The sequence below is a fragment of the Pieris napi genome, chromosome 14 (genome assembly GCF_905475465.1).
Source record: "Pieris napi chromosome 14, ilPieNapi1.2, whole genome shotgun sequence".
NCBI lineage: Eukaryota > Metazoa > Arthropoda > Insecta > Lepidoptera > Pieridae > Pieris > Pieris napi.
This window is the reverse complement of record NC_062247.1, coordinates 6,965,750-6,992,894: the sequence shown is the minus strand read 5'-3', so window position 1 is coordinate 6,992,894 and position 27,145 is coordinate 6,965,750. Positions and strand designations below refer to the sequence as shown.

Sequence of the window (27,145 nt, the reverse complement as noted above, 5' to 3'; positions counted from 1 at the left end):
ACTACTTATTTGACATCTATTGATATCTGTTACTATAATCCCTTGATAACTAAAATAATTGAAAACTTTGATACTCGCGAGTAGAAACAATGCTCCCTAATGAAGTTTAAATTTTCTTTTACGAGTTCATTCGTCTTTGTTCTGTAAACAGTGACTATTTTTTGTTTCTCAAGGGTTTAAGCAATTCAAAGCAATTTCAATCTGTTGACATGCCCGTATGGGTTTTTGTAATTTGAAACTACTAATACTAGCTGTTTATTACTTACAGAGCAGTAAATTAATATAGCAGTTTTGGCAGACAAACAAGCGGGCGACCCTCAACCCTTAGGTCGTGTGTTTAAGCCCCGGCTGTGCATCAAAGGATCTTTATTTCTATTAGCGCTTGTTATTAGGGTGAAGGAAAACAATGCGATAAAACTGGTATCTTCTAGAGTCTAGACCAAGAATGTATCGACAGAAACAGACGACAGATCACCTAGATGACCAGGGGGATATGGGCTATATTATAGCATTCAGGATTATTATTAGTAATTAAATCTTGATGAAATACGTACAATTTCACGATACATTAGACTCCGTATGAACGCAATTTAAATTTACTAGGTTATATAGTTTATTGAACGAATAAATAAAACGGGCTCTACATGTATCTGACCAGTCTCCGTATAAATTAACCTCAATTGAGAGCGTGGAGCTTGTTTGATTGAAGATGCTATATTCTAACAGCGAATATCATTCCTGTCCTAATAAATACACGATTATTTTCGTGTGATAGAGTTTCACAAAATCAACAGCTAGACCTTCAACTAGGTAAACTACACGATTGCGAAGTTACATTTAAATTCTACAGAGATGAAAATAACCGAAAGATAGATTACGCTCTAGTGAAATTTATGTACGAGTAATTAAATTATGTTATAAATATAGAAACTGAGACGTTCCCATAAAATTCTTTGCCAAGTTGATGTCTGGACTCTGACATCAAAAGAAATGGACATCATTTCTAAAATAAATATTCATGAGTATGTGTTTATGTTTGTAGTTCAATTATCAATGTTTTCCTTGCCTCGGTTTTTACAAATTAGCAAGTTTCTCCATCACGACATATTGTCTTACAGTGTTAAGTTATACACAGATATTGGCTATAAAAATAGTGGTTTCTCTTTGACAAGCAACTACAATAGCCTTGGAACTTTCATAACAATGGTCTTTATTCAATAGTACACGCAAGTGAATAAACTTTTGGGGTACCTATACACCTGAGCAAGAGGGTTTAAGACGCGTTATTAAAAAAGGGATGCGGATACCTGGCCGATAACTAAAGAACGTAAACTTTACGCACATATTATGTTCCATGTTAGTTACAATAAAATTGAGCGCTATTTTAAATTGCTATTTGTACTGACGTCAACTAAGTTCGTATTTAAAAAATGTTATTTAATGCATAAGACATAAAGTTCAAAGTCATAAGTTTTTTGATAACAAAATGATAAAACACTTCAAAATATCTATTGATAAAACAAAAGGACATGCGGATGTCGTAGTAACGTAACATAATAAGAAAACATGTTTACTCTAACAGAAAACAGAGATCGTGTAAAGTATCAAATATCGCTAGATAAATTGCAACACACTCATATCTGATAGATAACGCAAAACTATTTACACTCATCACATGAAAATCCACTGATATCCATTTGTTTATAAGTTATCGAATAAAGGAACGCGCACAAGACGCGCGTGCGTCCGTCCTCGAACACGTATCAAATCAGACTGGTTACTTGGTAGTTGTAAGTTGGTACTATTTACTGGTTACTGTCTACTGATGACCGTTGAGTGTTGACTGTTTTACGGTGTACTCATGCTGTGCTGTATTCAGAACCGTAGATATTATCGTTTATAGTAATAGATTATATTAAGTTGTTAGACAGAGTAAATAACACTGAGTCACGAAACCTAGACAGAAACTACGATAGAAGCTAAATTCTCTGGCTTTAGTTGCGAATTGAGTCATAGCAACAATAGATGATAAAAAACGAAGGAGAAGTCAAAAATAAATATTCGTTAATTCTTTAAGACTTAATGAGACGACTTGAGGTGAAAGAAGTTAACGGAAACGGATTTTGGGCAAAAACTTGTAAGTTTGTAAATTTTGCAACCATGTGTTTTACATCTCGTTTTGAGTAAGACCAACTTCCTAATTGTTTTTTTAGTAGTATATATTTGTAGCATTAAATAAAGAGCGTTTTCTGGTTTTAACCTTTGTATTTGTTTTTCTCAATATAAATAATGTAATTGTCAAGATGCGAAGTAGTTTCATAAGATGTCAATATAATTACTTGCAAGTAATGAGTATCGAAGGTCGGCAAATTACTTGAATATGCGTTTCAAATCATTGCCGCCTTGATTGACGCGTTCCCTTTAAAGTTTGAACATGGTGACTACATCTGACGATCTGTGACTAGGCAAAAACCTCAGAATATTTTCCCAGAGGTGCAAGTTTGCCCTCGTTTTCTGTCGTTCTCTATTATCGAACTCAATTTACCAGGCGCATTGATTAGTCGATTAGCGTTTTTGCCTGTTGAGGTCGAATCGAAATGTCTTGGACGTGAAGATATAGAATGGCTGTACTTACAAAACCCAGCTTTGGTTGGATTTTTGATAATTTTAAGAATAGTCCATGCGCGTTTCCCTGTTTCCAATTCGGTCATTTGTGCAATATAAAATATCAATTAATTATACAATATACAGTAGAACCTCGTTAAGTCGAACCTCGATAAGTCAAAAACCTCCAAATCTCGAAAAAATGTTTTGTTCCCTTCCCTTAAAACACCAAAACCTCCATTACTTGAAATCTTGACCCTCTGTTAATCGAAATAATCACCGAGTCCCTCCAAGCCATTTTGGTACATATTTTCACTCTATAACTCGAAAATTTAAATTTGACCTCTGTATCTCGAACATAGGAACGTTTTATTTTACAACTTGATCATTTGGAATTTATTATCTGTATTGTTCGAACAAAAATAAGTTACCGACAATGTGAGTACACTACTGTTTCTTAGAAAATATTTTAGGAGTATACAATAATCAATTTATGACTCATGGAAACACGTGTTTGCTTGCTTTGTGTCAGGTGTTCAATTTATAAGAATAAACCTCAAACTCTTTATGTCGAATCAAAATCCGCCTAAGTCGAAATCCTCCATAAGTTGAAAACTCTATAACTCGAATTTTTTGGCGTCTCCCTTGATGTTCGACTTATAGAGGTTCTACTGTATATCTTTAATATACATAAATTACGTGTCACGTTGTTTGTCCGCTATGGACTCCTAAACTGCCGAACTGATATCAATCAAATTTGCACACCGTGTGCAGTTTCATCTAACTTAAAAGATAGGATAGCTTACATCTCAATTTATACCCGCAATATTATTTTATAATAAAATATTTGTTTATCATTTGATAGTCACAATACTAACAGATGGCGCTGTGTTGAAAGTTTCACATAAGCTACAATTTAATGGTATTACCACCAAAAAAGCATGGCGGTCCCCATGACTGGTGTTCTCCTACCGTTTCCCTTGAATAGGTTACTACCTACTATGTAATATAACTAAAACCTTAGCCACAGCAACGCTTGGTTGGTCTGCTAGTTTAATTATATATGTATATCGATATTTTGTATTGCACATAATAATATATAATTGCATTCACAACAGAAATAACAATTTCTCAGTAAATGTGACTAAAATATAGAAGCTAATACAATAGAGCAACGAATGTAGCTGTTTAGTCCTTGTTGAATTATTTATGGCGGCACGGCTTTGTATAGCCGTAAATTAAGGGAACACAAGCAGTCGTTTTATTTAAACCCTTTCTTTGTCCTTTGATTTAAATTGATTGGTTTAAAACGGATTAATGGACGTTTGAACTAACCTTAACTAATCTAACAACTTTTTGGCTCTTTAACATAAATTATTATTTATTAACTAGCATAATATATAGAAGGAAAAATTGTCATCCATTGATTTGTCTGAATGTTAAATAATATGAAAATCTAAAATTGTGATTTTTACTTCTCAATGTAATGATTGTCCAAAAACTGTTGTAGGCACTTACGCTTTTTCTATAAGAACCATTTGTATTATATATTTTGCCTGTTATCATAATATATGTTTTGTATTCGTCGCGATTAACATATTTTATAATAGTTCTAATTATTCTGGTTGATGTCTAGACCAAGCTGTGGGAATTTCGCCTCTTGTTTTCTACACCAGTACACTAATTGGACTATACGTGGTAATTTACCGTTAATAATTTTCGCTTTCTCTATTATAAAACGGACAATTAAAATATATAATTAAAATTATTCGCTCTCTCTATGTGTGCGTCACAGGCTGTCGATTTCGGTCCTTAAAAATGCACTTAAATGGTTTAAAAGACCTTTAGAGGGAAATAATCGCGAAATATAATAAAAAGGATATCTTACAGACATACAGATAAGGACGAAATGATTTTAAGAAGCAAAATCCTTGGAGTATAAGTTGTAACATGCAATTGAAATTAATTATAATAAAGTTAGCATTTTACGTGCCACAGTAATTTACGCCCTAGGATAATCCTTTTCATAAATAAGGATGTTTTCGTCCTTCACATGTTCATACATACTAAAGCTTTCTTAAGTTCTAACGACTAATACGCAAATGTAAACATAAACTTATTTGTAATCTTCGCACATGTTGTGATTAATGTTTGCACCCATAAATGGCGCGTTAAAATAAGTGTTAATATTCAACATTGTATGCAACATAGAACATGTAAAGCCGGGTCCACATTTGTAGCATGTTGACGTATCACGATCAGTCGTATCGTATCTAGTATCTGTATCATAAATATGGACGCTCATTTTGTCCATGTCGTATATTTAAGGCGTATCTTGTAAAAAACGCGTCCATACTTATCAAATGCTGTATCATGTCAGTGTATCGGCTTTAACTTTACAAATATAGACGCTTCACTTTTCTTCCAATGTATCATGATGCGCGTGTCTTTCAGTGCACCTTTCCCTTCTCGTAATGTTCAGTCATGTCTTCGTTCCCAAACGGTTTAGCCATGTCAGCAATTGCTCACAGTTTGGCGGTGACTAGCGCCTGTTATATTATCATTAATAGTATTTCAAAAAAAGTTAAATCTAGACGTAGACGGCGCTGGAAGTGTTTAGAAACCGAAACAAACATGGTGGAATACCATTGATGCGAGATTTAAAATTTCAGCATACCAGCGGAAAATACAAAAATTTCACTCGCATGTCACCCATTGATGTTGTGTATTCCCTTTGATGATCGCGAAAAAACCGACACAGGATGGTTCGCGGTGTATCAAGTATCGTATCGCGATACAGTATCGTGATACAGTATCAAAATACGTCCATACCACCGATCGTGATACGCGTATCGGATACGAGGTGTATCAAGATACGCGCTTAGTGCGGATCGGGTCGTATCCGATACGGCATGTATCATAAACGGGTATCATTTTGCGTCCAAACTAACGATCATGATACGCGCCGAAGCCACGCAACGGAGATACGATACACCGAAATGCTACAAATGTGGACCCGGCTTTAGGGACAAAGTCAAACATCTTTATTATGCCAAACATAAAATTTACAATGCGAATTTGTACACGTAATTTTTATTAATTGTCCTATATATTACCTATATAAGGAAATGTTTGATAGTTGTTGATCGTTATTATTTATTACACTACCACTGACATTTATATTTTTACCTAGAATTAGTTACACCGTTATTTATTAGCTTATCATATTATATTAAATCCCAAAAATCCTAAATCAATCCAACCTTGTTTGAATTCATCTGCGAAAACTATATAATATATTTACAATGATTGATTACAAGTTACACCTTTTCGTTGAAATTAGTATTTGAAAAATATTCCCTAGAGTGAACGGACTGCAGAAAATAATTCACCAGCAACAAGGAAGTAATGTAGGCACCGCTCGCGTCCTGCGCGCATAGAGCGTGCAACTACACTTTACTTTGTGACGTATAAATTCGAGTCAGTCGAAAAAACTAAGTCACTCTTCAGACTAAAGTACTCGTGTCTCTTTTCATCACAATGTAATCGCAATTTGAGAGACAGAGATGAAAGAGTAGAGTAGGCGAGTCCTATGTATATATCTATTTCATACTTAAAGCAATTGCTAGGTAAACAAAGTACGTAAACATTTTCCATTGTTACTTTCAAATACATTTTACTTTTTCATTTGCAATTTAAATCATTGTTTTGACGTAGATGTCGGTGTATGTACTCTTATAATGGCCTTATTTAAATCGTTTCCTAATGCTAAGCAGCGAATTATATCAACTCAAAGCCACATTGACGTAGAAAGACCTTATATGTTGTTGATTACCGCATTTTATTTGTGAAAAAAGTAACCTTGTTCATATATAGAAGTTAAATTTAAACTTGGTAATACTTGTACCAGATTTTTTATATAATAATATTTATTATATTTACAAGAGAAATAGAGAATATTGAAATACTCATGTCATGATTTTAGTTTGACTTACTGTTTTCTAGTTTTTGATCATTTTATTTATTCATGTGCATTTTTGAGTTACGAAGATCGTTCAAATTTTATGTTTACAAGCGTATCACACTCACACATTTAATATTTGCTGGGAGAAACGCGTTTAATGTGAAGATTGTATAATTATTGAATTTTATGATAATTAAAACATCACTTTGGGTTATTATTCAAACGAAGACGTAAGTTTCAGTGTAAAAAACAGTATAATATCTAATATATAAAATTCTCGTGTCGCGGTGTTTGTAGTTAAACTCCTCCGAAACGGCTCGACCGATTCTTATGAAATTTTGTGTGCATATTGGGTATGTCTGAGAATCGGACAACATCAATTTTTCATCCCCCTTAATGTTAAGGGTAGTCCACCCCTAAATAATGTTTTTATTTTTAGATATTTTTTTATGTTATGATACAGCATTAAAAATACATACAACCCCTAACTTTCACCCCTCGCTACGATAAACCCCTATTTTTTTATTATAAATTATATTTAATATATATGGCAAAACGACGTTTGCCCGGTCAGCTAGTTTTAATATAACAATTGTGTAATACCGGAAATATCTTAATATATACAATTACATTCAATAGACAGTTACTACTTTAATTCCTCACCTTCTTCAGAACCTACATAAACTAATTTCAACCGCGAATACCAATTAGACTTTTAATAAAAAACAATTGAAACTAATAACATATTGAAACATCCTAAAGGTCCCCAGATGTTACATCGAATTCATAACTACAGCCCTTTTATACTTAGACATTTTCATATTCTACAGACTAGAATTAATTAAAATAATAATTTCAATTCAATTCTTGATTAGAAAATTCGCACATGGATAGGCAAAGGCGGCGTAAATAACAGTTGACAGGAGGGCCTACAGTAGTTGGCATACATTCCTGACACCCGATATGGAGTTAGTGGTCTCACGTCTCACGGCCGTGTGACTTGTTCGACCCTTGCTATTATCTCATTATTTGATCTGTGTCACTTGCTGTCGATGTCATGTCGATATTGGAAATTCCAATATGGACGGGGTGGTGAAAATGCCGTTTAGCGTGACCTCTAGGTGCTTTCTTTAATGTAAATAGAACATATAATATGTAGTGGGCATTCGATGTACGTAAAATTGTGTATGTAATGTTCAGAGCGGATGAGATATAGAAAGCAACACTGTTGTGAACCAAAAAATTATTTAACAGCAATAGACACGACATCACGGATGTGATGAAAAAAAAAAGTATTTTAATGACTGTCAAACTAGTGCACATAGAGTTAGATTTACAATAGAGACGTAGAGCTATTCTTGTCTATTTTAATACATTTTATTATTGTATTTTATATGAATTTGTATGAAAACAGACAAGTCAGAATTCTACATTCAAAATTAGAGTATGTGTACTTGGTTTTTAACAAAAAAGGCAGCTTTCCTCAATTAATTTAACCGCGGAATATACCACAATATTGGTAAGCAATATAACGTTTCGAAATATACAGTGGCAGCTTATCACGAGAGCTATACTATTTTTTGACAGCTTCTTAAATTACTCAGGGTTAAAATATCACTTTTATATTATTTTATGTAATAAAATACATAATGTCTTGCATAAGTTGATTTTTTAACTACAGCACAATGTTATTTTTCTTACATAGGTCTTGGTGAATAACTAACGTTCGCTATATTAAGTTATACGCATCTGTTTTTGGTAAATTGTATGAACATCGATTTTCGCGAAGTTACTATACGTAAAATTATTGACATCATTGTCTTGTAGTTTACAACAGATAAGCACTATCGTTTATAAATCTGATTGACGTGTACATTTACGTTACGTAATTAGTCCTTTATCCGGATCTTCATTATCTTATCGATTTAATCTATGACTATTCAAAATATACATAAAAAGTCAGAGAACTATGTTTAAAATTCTGCGCCGCTATCATAGCAAATGTTTGGTGTTATAAAGTATTACCCAAAACCATGGTCATTGCGACGGGAATCGTTCCCAGAACCGTCGTATACGGCTGTAGACAGGTAGAGGAACTATAATTATATTTATTAATGTAATGTGTGGAGATAAAGCAAAAATGATATTAATTGCTATAGTTTGGTACCTAAGCTTGCTATCAGTATAATGCACAAAGTGGTTGAAATAAAATCTGATGTATGATACAAATACCAACTCTTGGACTGGCCGTGAAAGGTATTTTGACAAGCTCAAATTACTGACATATTTCTTCGTTTTTGGAAGCCAAGAACGCGCTACTGTGGATACAGCTGACAGGTTTAATTGTTTTACAGTGGATTATTAACAATTTTGACAGATTTTGATTTCTATCATTATTAAGACGAGGAAAGAATAATCTTTTAAAACTTTATTTATTTATACTTCGTTGCAAAAAAAACAGTAAACAGTTTAAATAATTAAATATAAAAAAAGAGGGCAACTGGCGGCCTTATCGCCTTCAAGCGATCTCTTCCAGGCAATCACCGTGAGGAATTTCTTTTTAAATAAAAACAAGGTGAGCAAGTAGTGCAAAACTACATAACCTATACAATTACTTAGACTAGTAAATAAATAATGGAACAAAACAAAGCAATTACAACATGAAAAGTACAATAAAAATAGGACAAATGAATTATGATGATTCAGTTAGATCAGTTTAAAGGATGCATTTTAACGTATAACTAATACTGTCGATTTTTCACTATAACTACGGGAATAATCAAATAAATAATATCAGAATATCGTATAAGAGATATTTTCATAAGTATATAAAATCCATAACATCTATTACCTTCAACGTCATTTTATGTCAAGGCACCGTAAACCAATTAGCGCTATCATATTACAAATACTCAAATTTAGTTTGTGAATCATACATGTTTTTAAATGCCTATGAGCCGTAGATTCTCTTAAAAAAGCACATTCAATATACAGTCTTGAATGTACAAACAATGACATTAAATAATAATAATAAAATTTATTCATAACAAAATTCACACAATTACAATTTTTGTAGACTATGGAAATTCAGCATCGATGTGGACTTATAATTTACTTTATTAATAATTATTAAAATTGTACTTACATTAGTTGTGAGTTGCGTCGTGAGTGTGTGAACTTTTTCTTTGGCGTCCGCTAGCTCTCTTCTCAACTTCCGAACCTAATTTATTAAATATTTTAATAATTTTTTTTACATAAAAAAGCGACCATATAAAGCATTTGAACAAGCGATTCGTATATATTGATTACTTCAATGATTATAAATTGTGAATGAACGATGCATTCGTGCGATATGTTATATGAAACCAAGTTCAAAACTACTGTATGCTGATCACATTAATTCGTCTAAAGAACTTAAAAAACTAATAATGAGTGAATGAATGGGTTACGTACAGGCGTATTTACCTCGTGGGCGTGTCTTTCCTCGGCGCCGGCGCCCGCCGCAAGAGATGATGCGGTTGATACAAGGGAAGCAGTGGATCCGTGTACTGAAAATATAATTCCTTGTTCAGTATAACTCCTTTTCTTTAATTCCATAGTAAGATGTGATGTACTATTCTAAAGTTTACAAATTTAACACCACCGCTAGTTTTATTTTGAACATTTTATTAGATAATGTGTCTAGGCTCGATTCCTTAACAAACCATAACCAAACCACGCTAATACAGGCGAGTTAAATCAATGCAAGAACTTGTGCTCCTCAAACCTACATACCTTCATCGTTTTTCTTGGGATAATGGTGTGAATGTCGTGGAGTATGCATGACACTGGCGGGTTGGTGCGTAGGACTGAGAGCCGATCTCGGTGATGGTGATGGCGGTTCTGATACCCCGTAATTTAGACCTAAAATATTAATGCCAATATCACAAATATTCACTCCTATAAAGCCTGGAACGTTCGTTACGATGTAATTAAATAATTTGAAATTAATATTATTAATTTTTTGAAAATTCAAAGTAAATCTTTAGTTCATGACTAACAATAATATTATAATACTTATAATTACTGAATGCAGATAAGATTCCCGATATACCTATAAAAGTTTTATATATTAGCTGACTTACAAATATTAAAGCTTGCCTTTTATGTTTCTCTTAATATGATCATGATTATGAATTAAATTTATAAAAAACGTGTGTGTACTTATGTACACGCGTAAGAAGTAATACTTCTTTGGCGTAATAGTTTTCTTCGAGAATTTTGAAGGAAAGTTTCCTTTCTTCGAATCGCATTTTTCTTGTCCATTTTAATGGTCACTTCCAATCGAAACGATATATACTAATCATACTTTTTTACAATAAACACTATGTCTTTTATCACATTGAAACGGGGTGTCTCGTATAGAAATCATTATTTTGGTTTAAATAAACACGACTCTGAAAAACACTACGCCATGACAGACAATGCAACTTGTCGACAGAGCAAGCACATATTCAGGGTGTCGGATTTTTGTGACAATATGCGGGTGTCGGTTTTTCGTGACGGTGTGCGGGTGTTGGTTTTTATGAGGGTGTGCGCGCATCGTAAAAGGTTACTCTCATCATTTTTCCCTAACGTGCCAAAAGAAGTAGGTATAACTTCAAAAACGTTTAAATTAAAATTGCATGAGATATTTACTAAGAATTTTTCTTTCAAAAATAGAACTGAATTTGATTCAGTTCTATTTGACTCAGCAAACAACCATTTTACGAAAGTGTTCCTTTTTATTGGCACTTACGATAGAACTCAAATATTACTTTGAAATGTGTGATAGAAGTCGAAAAATATTAGAAGATAAACCAACCTTGTCCACCTGGCCCATATTGAACAGGCAGGCAGTAATAAGGTTCATAATCACTCTCAGAAGACCTTTGAAGCATCGACGGATACAGCTTTTCCGATTTCGTCGATCTGAAAAGAGAATTTTGAATGCATTCCTTTGGTTTGATAAATAGACATGAAGCGTCACGTAGCGTTAATAGTAAGCAATAGCTTTTGCTGATTCCAACCTGATATTTCAGTTTCTAATAAAAGCTATTTTATATGGTGGCAGCTCCTAAGGCGTGAATAATTATAGAGCATATATCTATATACATTTAACATTCTCGTGTCACAGTGTTTGTAACCAAACTCCTTCGAAACGGCTGTATGTTTTTTGTGTATATTTGGTAGGTCTTAGTATCTAGGTAATAAAGGTAAGGATGGCCATACAAAAAATATTTTATTGGTATTTTTATTTTATTAACATAATTCTTTTAAAATATATAACCCTTAGTTCTCACCAATCCCCATTTTTTATTAGCAATATTCGTACTGTTATAATATTTATACTGCAAATAATGGTTTGGCCGATCAGCTAATATACAGAGAAGTTTAGTTTAGTTTAGAACGCAATTCTGTATATATGTACTTACATTGTTTTCTTATTTCATGTCGCCCAAACCCGATTTTGAATTCGTATAGACCAAACAATGTTACTTAAGAGTCAAGATATAGGTCTACTTTTGGAAGGAACATATAATAGTATACCTAGGAAGTTTGCTACAAGCAAAGAAAAATCTGTGGTCACTGAATCGTGCGACACGAGTGGGCCCACGCGTCTCGTAATAGAGTTTTACGATTTATCTAATTTATGTGAGAGATAAAGATGGCATTGTGAAACAATAAAATATGACAATTGAAAAATGGTCACATTTGCAAAGATAATAATTATTGGAAAAGCAAAATTACGCCCCGGAATTTAAAGCAAAAAATATCCAGATATCAGAAACAGGGCGTCAGGCCGGATCCACGTCAAAATATCCCGTGAGAAATGAACCAAAATCTAAAGTTTAAATAAAAAGTTTTTCGTAAGCCATTGCGTGCCATTTGCGTCCATGCAGTGAAAGCGTACCACGTTGAAGCAAGACAGTATACTTCAAACCTTGTGGCATACCTTGGGAATGTCCTATCTCTGAGGTAGCTAAAAGTTAATCAAAGTTTATAAACCTATATAAAAATGTTATATAATAATTAACTGTGCAATATATACAAACTAATATGATCATGTACTCGTATTTACAGTACAGCATTTGCTGATGATAATTTAGTACATGTATAGACCAATATTAAAATATTTTGAAGTTTTACATATGACTTTAATGAATGGTGCCAAGCAAAGGAAATATGGAGTGACGATTTAGAAATGGTATCACCTACCTAATACTGTTGCTTCGGTTAAGCCTCGAAGTTTGTGCGTCTCGATGCATGATGAGCTTATTGTGTGTGAGTGAGCTGCGGTGGTGTGAGTTAGGGGTAGTGTGCTGCGCTGAATGGAGTGACGTCAGAGACTCCATAGACTCTCCTTCAGAAAGACGTCCGGTCGCCGAATATGTATTGCTGAAATTGTACAGAAGGGTTCATGCTGGCCACGGTCTGGGAATGGCCGAAAGGGGTCGCGCAAGCATATGAGCACACAGGTTTGATGGCTATAATACAATACAGGGATGATATAAATGTGTGAGTTACCTATGTCTGAGCCATGGTGCGTAGGGGATTCCGTAATCGGACTTCACTTCGGAGTAAGTCTGAGTGTCTGATAAACTTCCGTCGCTGATCTTCATACCGCCTCTTGGAGGTACTCTGAAATAAATAGGTATCTACTGGTGTAGTAGGTATACAATTTAACTACAATGTTGATATAATTTTTACGATAAAATGAATTTGTTTATGTTTAGGGGTATAAATACTCGATGTAACTCAAATAATCTTTGGTATATTCAGAAAATAATAATTGTTAAAAAAGCTGTTTATTTACACAATTTTCAACACAATATCCGCTGTACTCGCTATATCCCACACAAAATTCGTAATTTACCTTGCAACAGTGTAAGAAAACAGTCTCTACAATACACCGTTTAAATTGGTACTACTTCAGTTCTCACGCTTTTAAGTTAGGTATCATTTTTGTAAATAAAGCTTTGAGATAAGATAGGATTTATCAATTTAAATGTCAACTTATCTCGGTTATTAGAAAAACTTAAGAGAAGGCATACATTTTGCTTAAATTACGTTATTAAAAGATATTTACATTTTTATAACACAATGAATTGCCGATACTTATCATTAATTTAGGAAAATCAATTGTGTAAGTGACCCTAATTTTTTATAGTACAGGCAGGATATCAGATAGGTACTGGCCTGGTACCTGATGTTAAGTGATACTTCTAGTAGTGTGAGTTAGATAAGTAGTAACTCACACTACTAGAAAGCTCGCAAGTGCGTTGCCGGCTTAGAAGTAATTGGACCGCTCTTATCTTGAAGGATCTGAAGTCGAATTGGTTCAGAAATACTACGGAATTGGTACGGAAGGAAGGAGGGCCAATTTCTCGACAACAAAGATGACAATGTACTCTGACTTTGACTTATCAATCGTTAAAGAGACCTGGAGGCTGAGTTATGTTAAACTGAACGCAACCACTTAACATTATGTAGTCTATATCAGTCAGTGTATCTGTCAATGTAGTCTGTGATAATAATTGTATCGTCCCTGTCTGTATCAAGAATTATAGCGGTCCGCATCATTGTCTAACTAAGCTGTTTTATTTATTTATTTTTACTAAATTCCTACTCTAATATAGTTTGTAACAGGTTATGGTTTCTGTGTTCGCCAATATTTATTTATTAAAAAATTAACAACATAGGTGGCGCGCGAATTGGTAACAGTTGTTTATTAAGAATATTTATTTTAAGAAATGCTAAAAAGAAGAAAAATTACCTGTGATGATGGAAAAGTGCTGCGAATTCATGAGTTCCCGGCTTTGGTAAGGACTGAGATCCAAGTAGTCGCTCTCTTACAGAAGCAGAGAGTTGAGCGGCTGAACTTCCTTGAAGCGAATAGGATTTTGGTCCTATACCGTTTTCTAAAAATGTTAAATCATTAAATAATCTCGTTTTATTATTAACAATAACTATTCTGGTATGTATTCTGAAAAATCACGCCATAAATTGAAATACATATTAAAAGGCTTGGGCACAGCACGTGAACAATCAGCTGAGATTGAATAATTTCTTTATTAAAAACTTTAACTTTACAACAAGCAAAAATACTGTTAAATTAAATTCATTAAGTACATTAGTTTCTTTATACAAGAGGATGGTAAAGTATGCTCAAAAAATTTTTCAAAAGACCTGGTCTATAGAAATGGTTGCTAAATAAAATAAATGTTGGTTTTTAATTAATTGTAAAATGTCCTTTTTTTGATAACCCTCTTTAATAAAGGTTTTATTTATTTGAAGTTTATTTAATTCCTAAAATTGTATTATTTATTTTAGTTTCTTTGATTAAATAGCTTGAAATTCTGAGGCTAGGCTGAGGATTTCTCGATGTGAAAACGCATCGAATTGTAACCTTTCTTCGGGGTTTTTTCAGTTTGGATAAAAACAAAGGCGCATTGATTGTGTGTAGAAAAACAACTTACTGTGTATCTGTAGATCTTGGGTACAGGTTTGAGTCCCTCCGGATACTTTTACTTTCGTTCTAGGCACAGCAGTCACTTGTGCCGTCCTGCCGCCTGGAAATAACCACATAACATTATAGTAAATATCACGATGAACAAAAAACATTGATTGACAAGACTTAAGTATATTATTTTTTTTAAACGAAGGCGTTGATAGTGAAGGATGTTATTGTTAGCTATTTTTAATTAATTAGTAAATTTAGTTAAGAATTAATGAAAGAGGAATATGTCGCTGATTTGAAAAATATTATGCAACGTTTCATCGGGACAACGTAAATACCAGTCCGCGTAAATAAAATCCCTTATACTTTATTTTTTTAAATTATAAAGTTCACAAAAAACGACTTTATATGAATAACAATCTAGCCTATACAATAATTATGGCTAACAAATAATATTATGTTGACTTAATCTTCTACAATACTAATAAATAGCTTAAACTAAGGTAATGTTCATCAACAGTCTTGGTGTTCTATAATGATTAGACACTATGTTCGTGTGTCCGAGATACCGCACTTGCACTTATATTCTCTATACTAGGTTTTTTACAACAAAAGGTTTAGTTCATGTTTAGTTCGCATAAGGCGTTTTATTCCTATTAAATAGTATATAATAATAATTTGTTATACATACTGTGTGCATGCTGTGGTGGTCCATTCGCCGGTAATGGAGGCGGTTGTTGGGTGCCATTCTGTCGTTTAGCGTAGCCGAAGTTCTGTGGCCCTTTGGCCTTGCTTGATGAGCTACTCCCATTACCGCTTGACACACTGGATGGTCGAGAGCCTCCACTTGGGGATTGAAGCTGAAATATTTATTTACTTATTAGTTTTAAAACAAATAAACGTTTTTCTCTAGTTGAAGAAAAGGTAAGACACTGATAAAGAAAAGTGGGTAGATATTTATTTTATTAATGGTGTATATAAGTTTAGCAAACAGATTACTATTCTTAACTGAAAAACCTAGTTTGTTACTATTTTGGCAATATGTTTTGAATAAAAACATTACCTGTGCACTGCCTCCTTGTCTTGATCCATGCTGATTTGGAGAATTAGTGGCAGCATACTGAAATTTAAAATAATAAACAATATTAAAATATATTTTGAATAATATTTTTCTTTAAATAAATTTTTAACAGCAACATTTTAATTAGATAAACATAATTCTGTGCCGCAATTTTCTCTTCATATTGTCGGAATTCAGTAAAGTAAGTAAAGTTTCTGAGCGGATCCGTTTCCATATCAAACACTATCATAATCATTTTCGTTGGTGATTAATACTTTCATAATTTCCAAAGTTACATTTATATAACGAACCTAATAACTATTTAATAGTTCTTCACATTTAATGCAGGTTTGTTTGTATGGCGAGGTGCCAAGAATTATTATTGCGGAACTAGCTGCGAACAGAACCTTTTTTGGCGCAGGTTAGTACTCGAAAAACGGTACAATAAAGTTAGGTCACCTGAGTGTGGAACAATGCCAAGTCGAGTTTTCCGTATTTGTTCGCTAACTAGACTAATTGTATTACTTAATCACTTTGGCTCGCTGAAAACTGAAAGCTATCGAATCTGTTGATAAAGTTATTCCGTAATAAATAACACTACAACCTTTTTAGGTATGGGCCTCGGATTTCTGTGTGTTTCATGATCATTTCTCTCAGTCTAATAGGTAATTAGGTGATCAGCTTCCCGTGGTGTGTAAGCCACAGGAAGCTGATCACCGTTGACTTTTTGAGTCTAAGGCAAGCCGGTTTCCTGACGATTATATTTTATAGATTATAGCAAAATAGTGTACTCTCGAAACTTTATTTCATTTTTATAGGAAATCAAACTTGGACTAAAGTTTGATCGAATGTCATTTGATGAATTTGAGAAAAGTTCAAATTATTATAAAATTTCTTGGCTTTCCTTGTTCATTCCGATATAACATCGGAATGGTAATTATTATATTTTTCATTGTCTACATATTTAAAAGGTTCATCAAAAACTGCACAGCATACAGCCGGTGTATCGTCAGTGCACCGTCTTGAGACCCTCAAGATATGAATACTGTATCTCCAACTACTTTATTGGTTATGGTTGAGGTGTCAATGTCGGCTTGTTTTTGGAGAATGGTGATGTCTATGATGGCATTTAGTTCTTGCGTATTTAGTAAAACTTTTAGATTGTTACTGTCTACATATGTTATAATTGGTTTGTTTTTTCCAATCTTTATGTAGTAAATAGTTGTATATCTTATGAAGGTTTGCACTTCTGGCGCTCATCTTATTTAATTCTAAACCATTCTTTACACATTAGCCGCCCGTTGCTCTCCTTATTGTTTAATTATTTTAATTGTACTATATTTCTTGCAATACCTGAGGGTGTGGCGCGATGCCGAGTTGCTGTGCCGCAGTGAGTTTCTCTCGTTTGTGTTGTGGCGAGTGGTGACCCGCACGACGCTCACTCTTTCGACTATGAGATGGACTCGGAGGAGCCGGTGGCTGGCTCTGAAATTTTTCGAATATAATTTGAATTTATTTTATCACTTCCACGGTTGGAATGAACGACACAGAACGGTTCGGTGGCCGTTGTAACACAATTTTATCATTAAAAAAAGAAACCCTGAGTAGTACATACCTCGCCTCGATATACATATCTTTAACATGAAGAAAGGCACACGATTATCAGTCGTAGGGACCCAAGCGAAACAAAAATAAGAGAATCAAATATGACGATCGGCCTAGTTACAATATTATGGATTACCCTCATCAAAAGTTATAAAATAATAAATATGTATGTAATTAGAATAGCTAATCTACCAAAATTTTTTAGTTCCTTACCTAGGCCGACTTCGCAAGTTACAGATTAAAGACTACGTAAATTACTAAAGGTCATGACGCCTAAACACCATGTTTATATAATCAAAATTTATTTTGCCCTTCACGTGGCATCTAAACGTGGTAAAAAAACGTGACAAAACATGTTTTACCTAATTAAGGCTTAAAGAGTATTTATAAATAACGCTAATAACCATTCGTTGTCTACTTTTCTCATAGTAGAAATAATTTTGAAAGTCATGTTACCATTGGTGGAGCCCCAACACCAGGGGAGTCGGTGTACTTCTTCCAAGTTGTGTCTTGCCTAGGCGGCTGTCTCTCCGTCTGCTGCCCACAATCCGTCTTTCGAGTTCGTCCTACTACACGGTACACAACTCCACTCCCACCTTCCATATTTCTACGTGCTCCACGTCTAGAAAAAAAGAAATAATTTTAAATACAAAAAATTCACATACTATTTTTTATGGCTTTAACACACTCTCTTAACAGTTAGCGTAAGTGAAATTATCGCATTTAATTATAGTAAAACTAACCTCAAATCCACTATAATGAAATTGCACCCTGGAAGCGAACCGAATGACAAAAGGGAATTTTTTATTTTTATTTTTAATTTTTCTTGTTTTTGATGTCTTATTTTATTTTTTCTTTAAGTATTGTTATTTTGTGTGTTTATGTGTTTGTGTTTTCGTTTGTAATAAATGTTATGTCTATGTCTAAATCAATGCTTCAAGTGTAATATCTTACGTAATTTAATATTTACTTTAAAATATATTTTACTAGCTGACCCGGCTAACTTCGTTCCGCCTTAATAATAATATCGTTGTTACTTTAGTTAAACTTATTTTAGGATTTCATTAAGGTGATAACTTTTTTTGCAAATAGAGAAATGTTTTATTGCTTGCCATTGCAAAAGAATAATGGCAGTTTTACACATTAGGCCTCTTCTCTCTATCGCCAATATTGCGATACTGCATGTTAAAGCACTTTCTGCTTTACAACATTTTTTGATGAGGTAACACATGTTTTCGATCAAGATCAAAGCCTGGTTATGCATCTCCTCATTTACTTCAAGTTCGGAATTTCTTGAAGTGACACGAATTCGACGTAAAATGATGCGTAGTTTTGTCAACAAATGTCACCACATGCCGTGTGCATTCGTAAAATTAATTTATTAATTTATTGTTATTCGATAACTTATCCGATATTTTATTACTTATTCTGCTATTCGGAGTGGAGAAAAATCCATCAAAAAAGACATAACTAACATCGGTCCAGCCGATCTCGAGTTATAAGTGTTGTAACAAACACGACTTTCTTTTATATATATAGATATATGTAACAACCGAAGCGCATTTAAATCTTCAGATAAAAAACAATGATTGCTCTTTTTGAAAACGTTTTTCAATTTTTCATACCTTTATCTGTATAGAACAACTGACGTTTAACAAAAGAAACGAGGGAGGCGAACCCCAATAGATGAGTCAGAACTCAAAGTGCACACAACACTGCACAATATTATTCATGCTGTGAAGCTCGATCACTGTTTGGGGTTTTACTGAAGAGCATCAATAATAAACTTTAACAATTTACAACGTTGTGGGATCCCGTAGAGACTGTGTCTTTTAGTAAAGTAACTTTAAGCATGGACTACAATTTAATTTTTTGAAGTGAAACTTCTTTATCGGGGTTGGAAAAAAAATAGTGTAACATTCTTTCGTTACGCGTCACATTTTTCGGTTACGCGCCATGTTGCTTTTTGAAGTCAAACTTCTTTATCGGCGTTGGAATGAAAGTTCTTTATCGACGTATGGGAGAAATTTTGTAGCAAATCGTCACGTTTTTCGGTTACGCGCCATCTTGTTCTTGTCCCTACCACGGTTAATACGAAGAGATTCGAAGCCATTAATAACAAAAATATATAATAACGATAACAATGATAGTAATAATTCTATTACAATTAATGAAATTCTGTAATAATCTTAGTAGTAATAAGGTAAAATGAAATAATTGTATTTGTATTCATGTCTATGATAATAAAAGCCTTTTGTTAAACTTTATTTAACCAATTTCGTTAAGTAATAAGTTGCATAATATAGTAGATCATTTTTCGAAAAATAAGGTCATAAAGAAGTTTCACTTCTTACGTGTGTACTCCTAGTACACGCACACATTTTTTTTGTACTAAATACGATCATGGACGGTTAAAGGTTAACAAACTATTGATCGATATTACTTACTGATATAGAGACCACAGACATGAATTAATTACATAAATTACTCGATCTGGTACATATTTTAAAAGGACTCTCCTGGACCTCTGTGACGTGAAAGATATTTGAGGAGCAATTATATTTAAATATTTACGCTTTGGGACCTGCGAAATTACAGTTTAAAATCTGTTAACCCCTTTATAATTCAGGGTAGGGTTGTGGTGACTAACACCTGTGTGATTAATGCGTAGGGAATAATTATGTAGGTCTCCACCCCGCAATAGCCTGTGTAATGCCTAAAGTTTTGTATGAAACAGGACAATTTCCTTTTTAGCTTGAGCTTTGAAATTTTGTTTGAAAATTCTGTTTACGGCTTTTCTTTTGCGAACTAAAATATACTTTTAAATAAAAGCTAGGTATTCATTAACATAACGGTAACGAAGTTTTTTTCTGTCTCATATGTATGTGTTGTCTGTCTATCTAAATTGTAAACTATCAAATAAATATATTTTATTTCATGCATTCTGTGATTTGAAGAAATCGTAATATTATTATTTATACTATTTTTAATAATATGCTGCTTGCTTACTTTGCTTTATACTATTTTTAACAATTATTTTGGTTAGTCTAAGTTTTGAGTAATGGTACCACTGAATTAAATTCGTAAAGATATATATAGCCTTTAAATATACCTGTCAAAGACAAGCCGCAATGTAGCATTTCCCCTGGAAACTAGTCATGTATAGGCACATTGAACTAACGAAGCCTAGCAGGCTTTGTGGGGAAGGTGCACTTTATTAACTATTATCAAAGTTTGTGAAAGCCTGTTAGATAAAAGACAAACGTTGGGGTGGAACAAAGACTATTTATATGAGAGTTTATTTCGCATGTGACCTACTTTATATAAATTATTTTTTTATTTTCGGCCAGCGTTTAAAACAGCGAAATATTAAAACCTAGAATAGAAACGTATATTGGTATTAAAATGCGGCACTTATTGAAAAACAGAATAGGCCATAAAATGTGTTTTCAAAGCACATATTAACCTTATTTAAATGTATGTCAGGGAAATGCTTTTATTTTTAATATATATTCTGGTTTTACTGGAATTAAACAAATACAGTTTTATTAAGTTAAACAACCTTTTAAATGTCGATTTTTTTCTCGAAAAATTACCATGAAGCGAAAATGTATATAATATATATTCAGCAATAAAGTCCTTAAACATGAAGGAATACGTATATAGCTCATCTATCACAACGTCCGGAAGAACAAAGAAGTCTTCATTCCAATGAATAGATCTTTTCATTCAGTTATTAGTTCTTGATAAGAATGTATGAAAACAAATAAAAATACATTGATGTTCGTGGAAAATTTGAAACCAACTTTTATCAGTATATTTTGATTTGTCAATAGTAGAACGGGATAATTATTATAATGTTCGTCAAATAGATTAATAAATCTCTTAATTTCGATAGTAATTAGTTTTTTAAAGTTTCATATGTCATTAAAGATTTCGATATACAGTAAAAATTAAAAAGTCCGTATAATGGGCAGTTGACAACCCCAAATAAGTAACTATATAAACTAATAATATATATAGCTATGATATATTTAATTATATAAGTGTTGTCATATTTTGGGACTGATTTAACCTGGAAACCCTCGGTTTGACCACCGGCGAATCAACAATCACAAAATAGAAAAAAACTACGAAAAAAAGTGCAAAAATATGTCTACCCCATGGGTTGCGGGACCTCACAATAACCATATCTAGAATTACTCACCGACGAGCTGTGTTTTTCATCTTATAAAAGGGACCTACTCTTATTATTTTTGAATGGAAACTATGTCACGTGTGTTTATCTCGTTCCTTTGCTATAAAGGCATCCAAGTCATTTTCTAAAGAGGTAAAGGGAATGAAAAACATTCTTTAATAATGAAAAGCGCAAGACCTATATATTTCCACTAACTAATGTCCGCGATTTTGGGTTGAAGGTAAATCTAAAAAGCGATTACTTTAAAATTGTAAATACAATATTTACGAGTTTACTAATAAAAATACTTAACTTATAATTTAATAACACACCTAATTAGTGCACCTAAGTACGTGTCTCTATTTATCATGGTGAAAGAGTTAAATTTTAGAGAAACAAATGAAGCACTAAAACAATTAAAAACGTATACGAATAAGATGGTTTCTATTCTGAAATATATTTAAACCGAAGGTCGACCCAAATAGGATTCAGTTATTGTAACGATTCACACTAAGGTTTCCTACAAACAACGTGCTATCCATCATCACTTTCTGTTACAGTTTAAAAGAAATCGTTGACTTGGAATGAAATGTTTATGCGAATTTAAAAAAAAATTACGTCAAACTGATATTTTTTTTTTACAGACTATTCACACCAATTGACCTAGTCCCATGCTAAGCTGGTGAAGCTTGTGTTATGGGTACTAGGCAACGGATATACATACCTATTATAGATAGATAGACATATAAATACATATTTAAACACCCAAGACCTAAGCACAACACCAAATGCTCATCACATCGATGTTCGTCTCAGCTGGGGATCGAACCCGGGACCCATGGATTCGCATTCAGGGGTACTAACCACTAGACCAATGAGTCGTCAAAATGTGTATTAACAATCTATTAACATAATTTAAATGTATATATAAGTGAACAATACGAATTTAGCGCGCCTATTATTTTCAATCGAAACGACAACAAAAAACCAGATGGAGGCGGTTGACACTTCGACGCGTATGTTTTTTTCTGTTCTATTCGTTGCTTTGCTGATGGAACCTAGGTAAATATGGTATTACAATTCACACCGTGCAAGCAGAGTATTTGAAACATCGGTGTCTTAATGAAAATCCGACGCCGCGCCCCAAGCTCTATACTAATGATGACGGATCCTGAAAGGATTTGAATACCGCCCTCATTATTTATAAATGAACGTACCCCTATTCTTCCTAAGGAGGTAATGAATTGCCAGCAATTTTTCGAATTCCTGGGGTACAATTTAGGAGGCAGGTGCTTCGATCCTCAATGCAAGAGGGTTCTCTTTAAGACAAAAATATTGATATTAAAATCTCTATTTTTGCAATTTCTTTCTGGCCTGGCCGACGATGAAAGTGCAAAATACGATAGTAGGGAGTTTCCAACTTTAAGGCATAGTAAAATGAGTACATTTTTAGAGAAAAACCCCAGTACTGGAACAATGAAACTTCGATCGTTATCTGTATATACATATACATATACATACGAAGGCCAGAAATTCAACCCCTGAACCTCTTGTTAAAACGTGTTTAATAAATCGATCATATGGCCACTGAGTCACGGTACCGGCTCTTAAAATAATTACACATACAATGTCGTAAATCAATTTATATGAAGGAATTAATATTTTAATGTCCTAAACCGTTATTGAAAATTCCTAAAACATATTCCATATTTCTGATGGACAAAAGTATACAAAAATTAAAGTGGTTTCGCTTTACACAAGTCACGCGTACTACAGACTATGTAATAGTGGACAAAGTAGATTATAATTAATAGTTCTCTGTATCAACCTTAAAAGCGAAGAATAAGAATTATTTATGGTTCAGCAATGATTTACAACAAATTACGTTTCTGCAATATATAGTATTTTATGCACAAAATTATAATAATTCAACCGTTGCTATGCTTAGGGTGTAATAAAAGAACCCCTTTGGGACCCCTTCGTGACCCTCCATTTGAGAAAACGATAGTCTAGACTGTTTCTAGGGTAAACAGTAGGTGACCTCTGTAATATATTAATTTTTTATTCCAGTATTGACCCGCCATAGCGTGCAAAACTATATTTGTTCTCTTTCCTAACCTTACTTTTTAAACTACTTCGTAACGTTATTTGCTGAATTTCGCTAAAACGTCTAATGATTGTATTTTCATATTAATTCTGATAATATATAGTTCTCATATTCCATTTTATATTTTTTAAAACATAGAATATAAGCAAAAATTTAATTATGCGACACTTAAATTAATATTCAAAGTTGGATAGGAAAAGTTGCTCAGCGGATATTTTATCGAGAGTACTTAGAAGATGAATTCCGAGTAGCTATAACTTCGAGTCAATTTCTTATCAGCAAGATGGGCAGTCCGGAATGCAGTGCTTTTAATATTGTACAATGTACCAAACGGCAAGCTTGAAACGTCAAGAATTACTTGTACTATTAAGTAATGTAAAGTAATAATATACGGTCTGTATTCGCCTAGTTCAGTACTAGATATACGATACGACTTTCAACCTTTTGTGCTTCGTAAGACAGTTGTCACCTATTTTTCTACCCACTTACCTACCTAACATTAGACATTAGACAATTAACATTAGACTGATTAGCCGCCGTGGCCCAGTCGGCCTGCTAGACACAAAAAAAAATATTATTATTACATCGCTAATGTTGACAACTCGATTTGGTTAATCCGTTCTTTTTGTTCTCTTTACCAAATTAAATTAAAGGTAAATGCAGTCGAGTAATTTTAAAGTTACCTACTGTTGTTTGTATAAATAAAGAATAATCGGTTCAGATACAACGATCGTAAATCGAATAACGGATATAATTTACAAATTTAATTAAGAGTAGGTGAAACGTCGCCGATAAATATTAATTATCATTTTTTTAACTTTACTTGCGTTACGTTTTGTTATCGAATTCTTTTTATTGAAATATCATAATTTTCACTTTATTTCTCAGTTTCACAAAAGGCAATATACAATGCATGTTAATAAATTATTTAATAATTAAAGTTAATCCTGTCGTAGAATTTATTCCAGCTTAACAGTTATATGCCGTTATATCGTAACGAAAAATGTTATTCACAAACACATTTAACTTAATTCATACGACGCTTACGTCATTTGCTTATGTACGAGTATATTATTATATGTGCCGATTTTCTACTCTCCTTCACTCCGTAGATAACGAAGATATTAATATAACTTAAGATCAGGAATTATGATTATTAGTGTATTTAGATACATTCTAAATATGGCTTACAAACCGTGTAAAAGTGACTTATTGCACAGATTGTATTGATTTAACAACACGAATGATGCTCTCTCATCTAACATTACCTTTTTCTAAATTATTCATTAATACTGTAAATTGTTGTTAAAAAGCGTGTTTGAAACAAAACCCTAGTGAAAGCCGGGATTAATAGAAGTATCTAATAGCAGGTGTTTAAGTGTTTAACTTTGTATTTAGAACTGTAGCGCTTCCGTCGATTGTAAGGGATAAAGCTTTAGTAAACACGTAGGTATTGAATATCAATTACAAGCCAAGCTAGAACGGAATACCCCTCGGTCTTTGTGAAACTTAGTATTTTTTAAAGTGTATGCACAGAAAACGTAAAATGCGACTTGGGAATGGAACTTCTTTAAGCAATTTATATACTGTGGTTTAAATTACATTCCGATTGCGTGTTATTCTCACTATAATGTATGTGCGTGCTTCTATTCAAAAAACTCAAAACTCAAAATATCTTTATTCAAGTGGGTAACCACTTTTGAATCGTCAAGTTAAATTAATCGTTAATTTACATTTACTACCAGTTCGCAAGTCAAGGGCGTAGAGCGGGTAAGAAGAAGAAGAAGAATTTCGCCATGTCCACTGCAGGAAGAGGCTAAACGTATGGTTTTTTTATCGAAATGTATTCCATGTTATATAGTCTTGTAAAACACAGAGAGAGAACATGAACAATAAGTAATGGTTGCAGCTCCTTACAAAAATTTTGTAAAACAAAAAATTTGGCGATTAAGAAGAAGGGCGGAGAGTTTCTGAGTTTTCTTGTTGTGCGTTCTACGCCCTTGATTTGAGAACTGCTGGCATGAAAAAATAGAAGCATTTAATATGTATTTCTTTATTGACGTTCATAAGTGTAAATTGTGTTACTTAAATGAATAAATGGATTTGAAAATACATACTTGGTACTTGGATTTAAAGGAGTGGAGGAGTTTTCTGCCAGTTCTTCTCGTATGTTTTATACCCTTTACTTAAGAACTGTACTGCCAGTTAAAAAATAATTGACATTCATATACAAAAGTTACCTACATTAATAAATTATATTTGGTATTTGAATAATTCAATTAAAAACAAATGTGTATAAAAATTAACTAAGTTACTAATATTAATTTATATGTAATTGATTTACACTAAGTTTTTCAAGTACTGGACATTGATTGAAGCAATATGTGGCACAAGTGTTCAAACATGAAACAATCGAAAGTATGATTCACTAACGGCTGTGCCCGTCTGTACTTTAATAATGATGTATATATGCTTGTACAACAAAGAGCTGTAAAATATGTTTTTTGACATTTGTAAAATAGCCTATAATCACGACGCAACGTTCGCCTGCAAGGTTGCATTTTCCTAAGTTCTATGAGTATTTGTATTAAGGTTGTCAAAAGTGAAAAGAGATTTATGATACAATTTTGGGTTCTAGCAACCCATTCTATGTGTAGATCTACAAGTGGTTATTAAAGTTTCCTTCAAGATACAACTATATCTGTGCTGAATCTCCTTTAATTGTAAAAAGTGACTTTGCATTTATTGTATTAATTTGGAAGGTAACATGAATCTGCATCAGAATTGCAAAATGATACAAAAAGGTCGACTCGCATCAAAATGCTGAATTCAAATTTCCTCTTGACAAGCTAAAATCTTTTTTTTACTCACGATATAAGTTTTACTAAAATCATATTTTTACAAGTAGTATGTACCTGATTAGAATACTCGTAAAGACTCATCGCTCATAATTTTATTGTTAATTACCCATTTAACAACTGATTATATGATTCATATTATACCTGGGTCTAAAGAAAGCTAATATATTTTTCAAGTTTAACTTTTATCTGACTAACTCAACCCAATATGGTTTTCAAATACATAGTTCCATATTCCATATACAATAGAAATGAAAACAATAATTTGGAGAAGTTTCATTTCACCAATGC

General features: G+C 33.1%; 1 protein-coding gene across 9 annotated transcripts in view; it reads right to left on the bottom strand.

Moving 5' to 3' along the window:
• LOC125055878 (protein sickie) overlaps positions 1 to 27,145 on the bottom strand; it is a 162,077-nt gene that overhangs the window by 25,584 nt on the left and 109,348 nt on the right. For 5 of the 9 annotated variants that reach the window (XM_047658534.1, XM_047658539.1, XM_047658540.1 and 2 more), the window contains 13 exons: positions 18,169 to 18,334; positions 17,461 to 17,592; positions 16,111 to 16,167; positions 15,739 to 15,907; positions 15,067 to 15,159; positions 14,364 to 14,508; positions 13,115 to 13,228; positions 12,806 to 12,985; positions 12,543 to 12,569; positions 11,412 to 11,518; positions 10,343 to 10,471; positions 10,022 to 10,116; positions 9,714 to 9,788 (listed from right to left, as the gene is read on the bottom strand). In XM_047658534.1, the coding sequence (XP_047514490.1) occupies positions 9,714 to 9,788; positions 10,022 to 10,116; positions 10,343 to 10,471; positions 11,412 to 11,518; positions 12,543 to 12,569; positions 12,806 to 12,985; positions 13,115 to 13,228; positions 14,364 to 14,508; positions 15,067 to 15,159; positions 15,739 to 15,907; positions 16,111 to 16,167; positions 17,461 to 17,592; positions 18,169 to 18,334 (1,489 nt within the window). The remainder of the gene's footprint in view (positions 1 to 9,713; positions 9,789 to 10,021; positions 10,117 to 10,342; positions 10,472 to 11,411; positions 11,519 to 12,542; positions 12,570 to 12,805; positions 12,986 to 13,114; positions 13,229 to 14,363; positions 14,509 to 15,066; positions 15,160 to 15,738; positions 15,908 to 16,110; positions 16,168 to 17,460; positions 17,593 to 18,168; positions 18,335 to 27,145) is intronic. The other 4 variants (XM_047658535.1, XM_047658536.1, XM_047658541.1 and 1 more) reach the window with 4 other exon arrangements.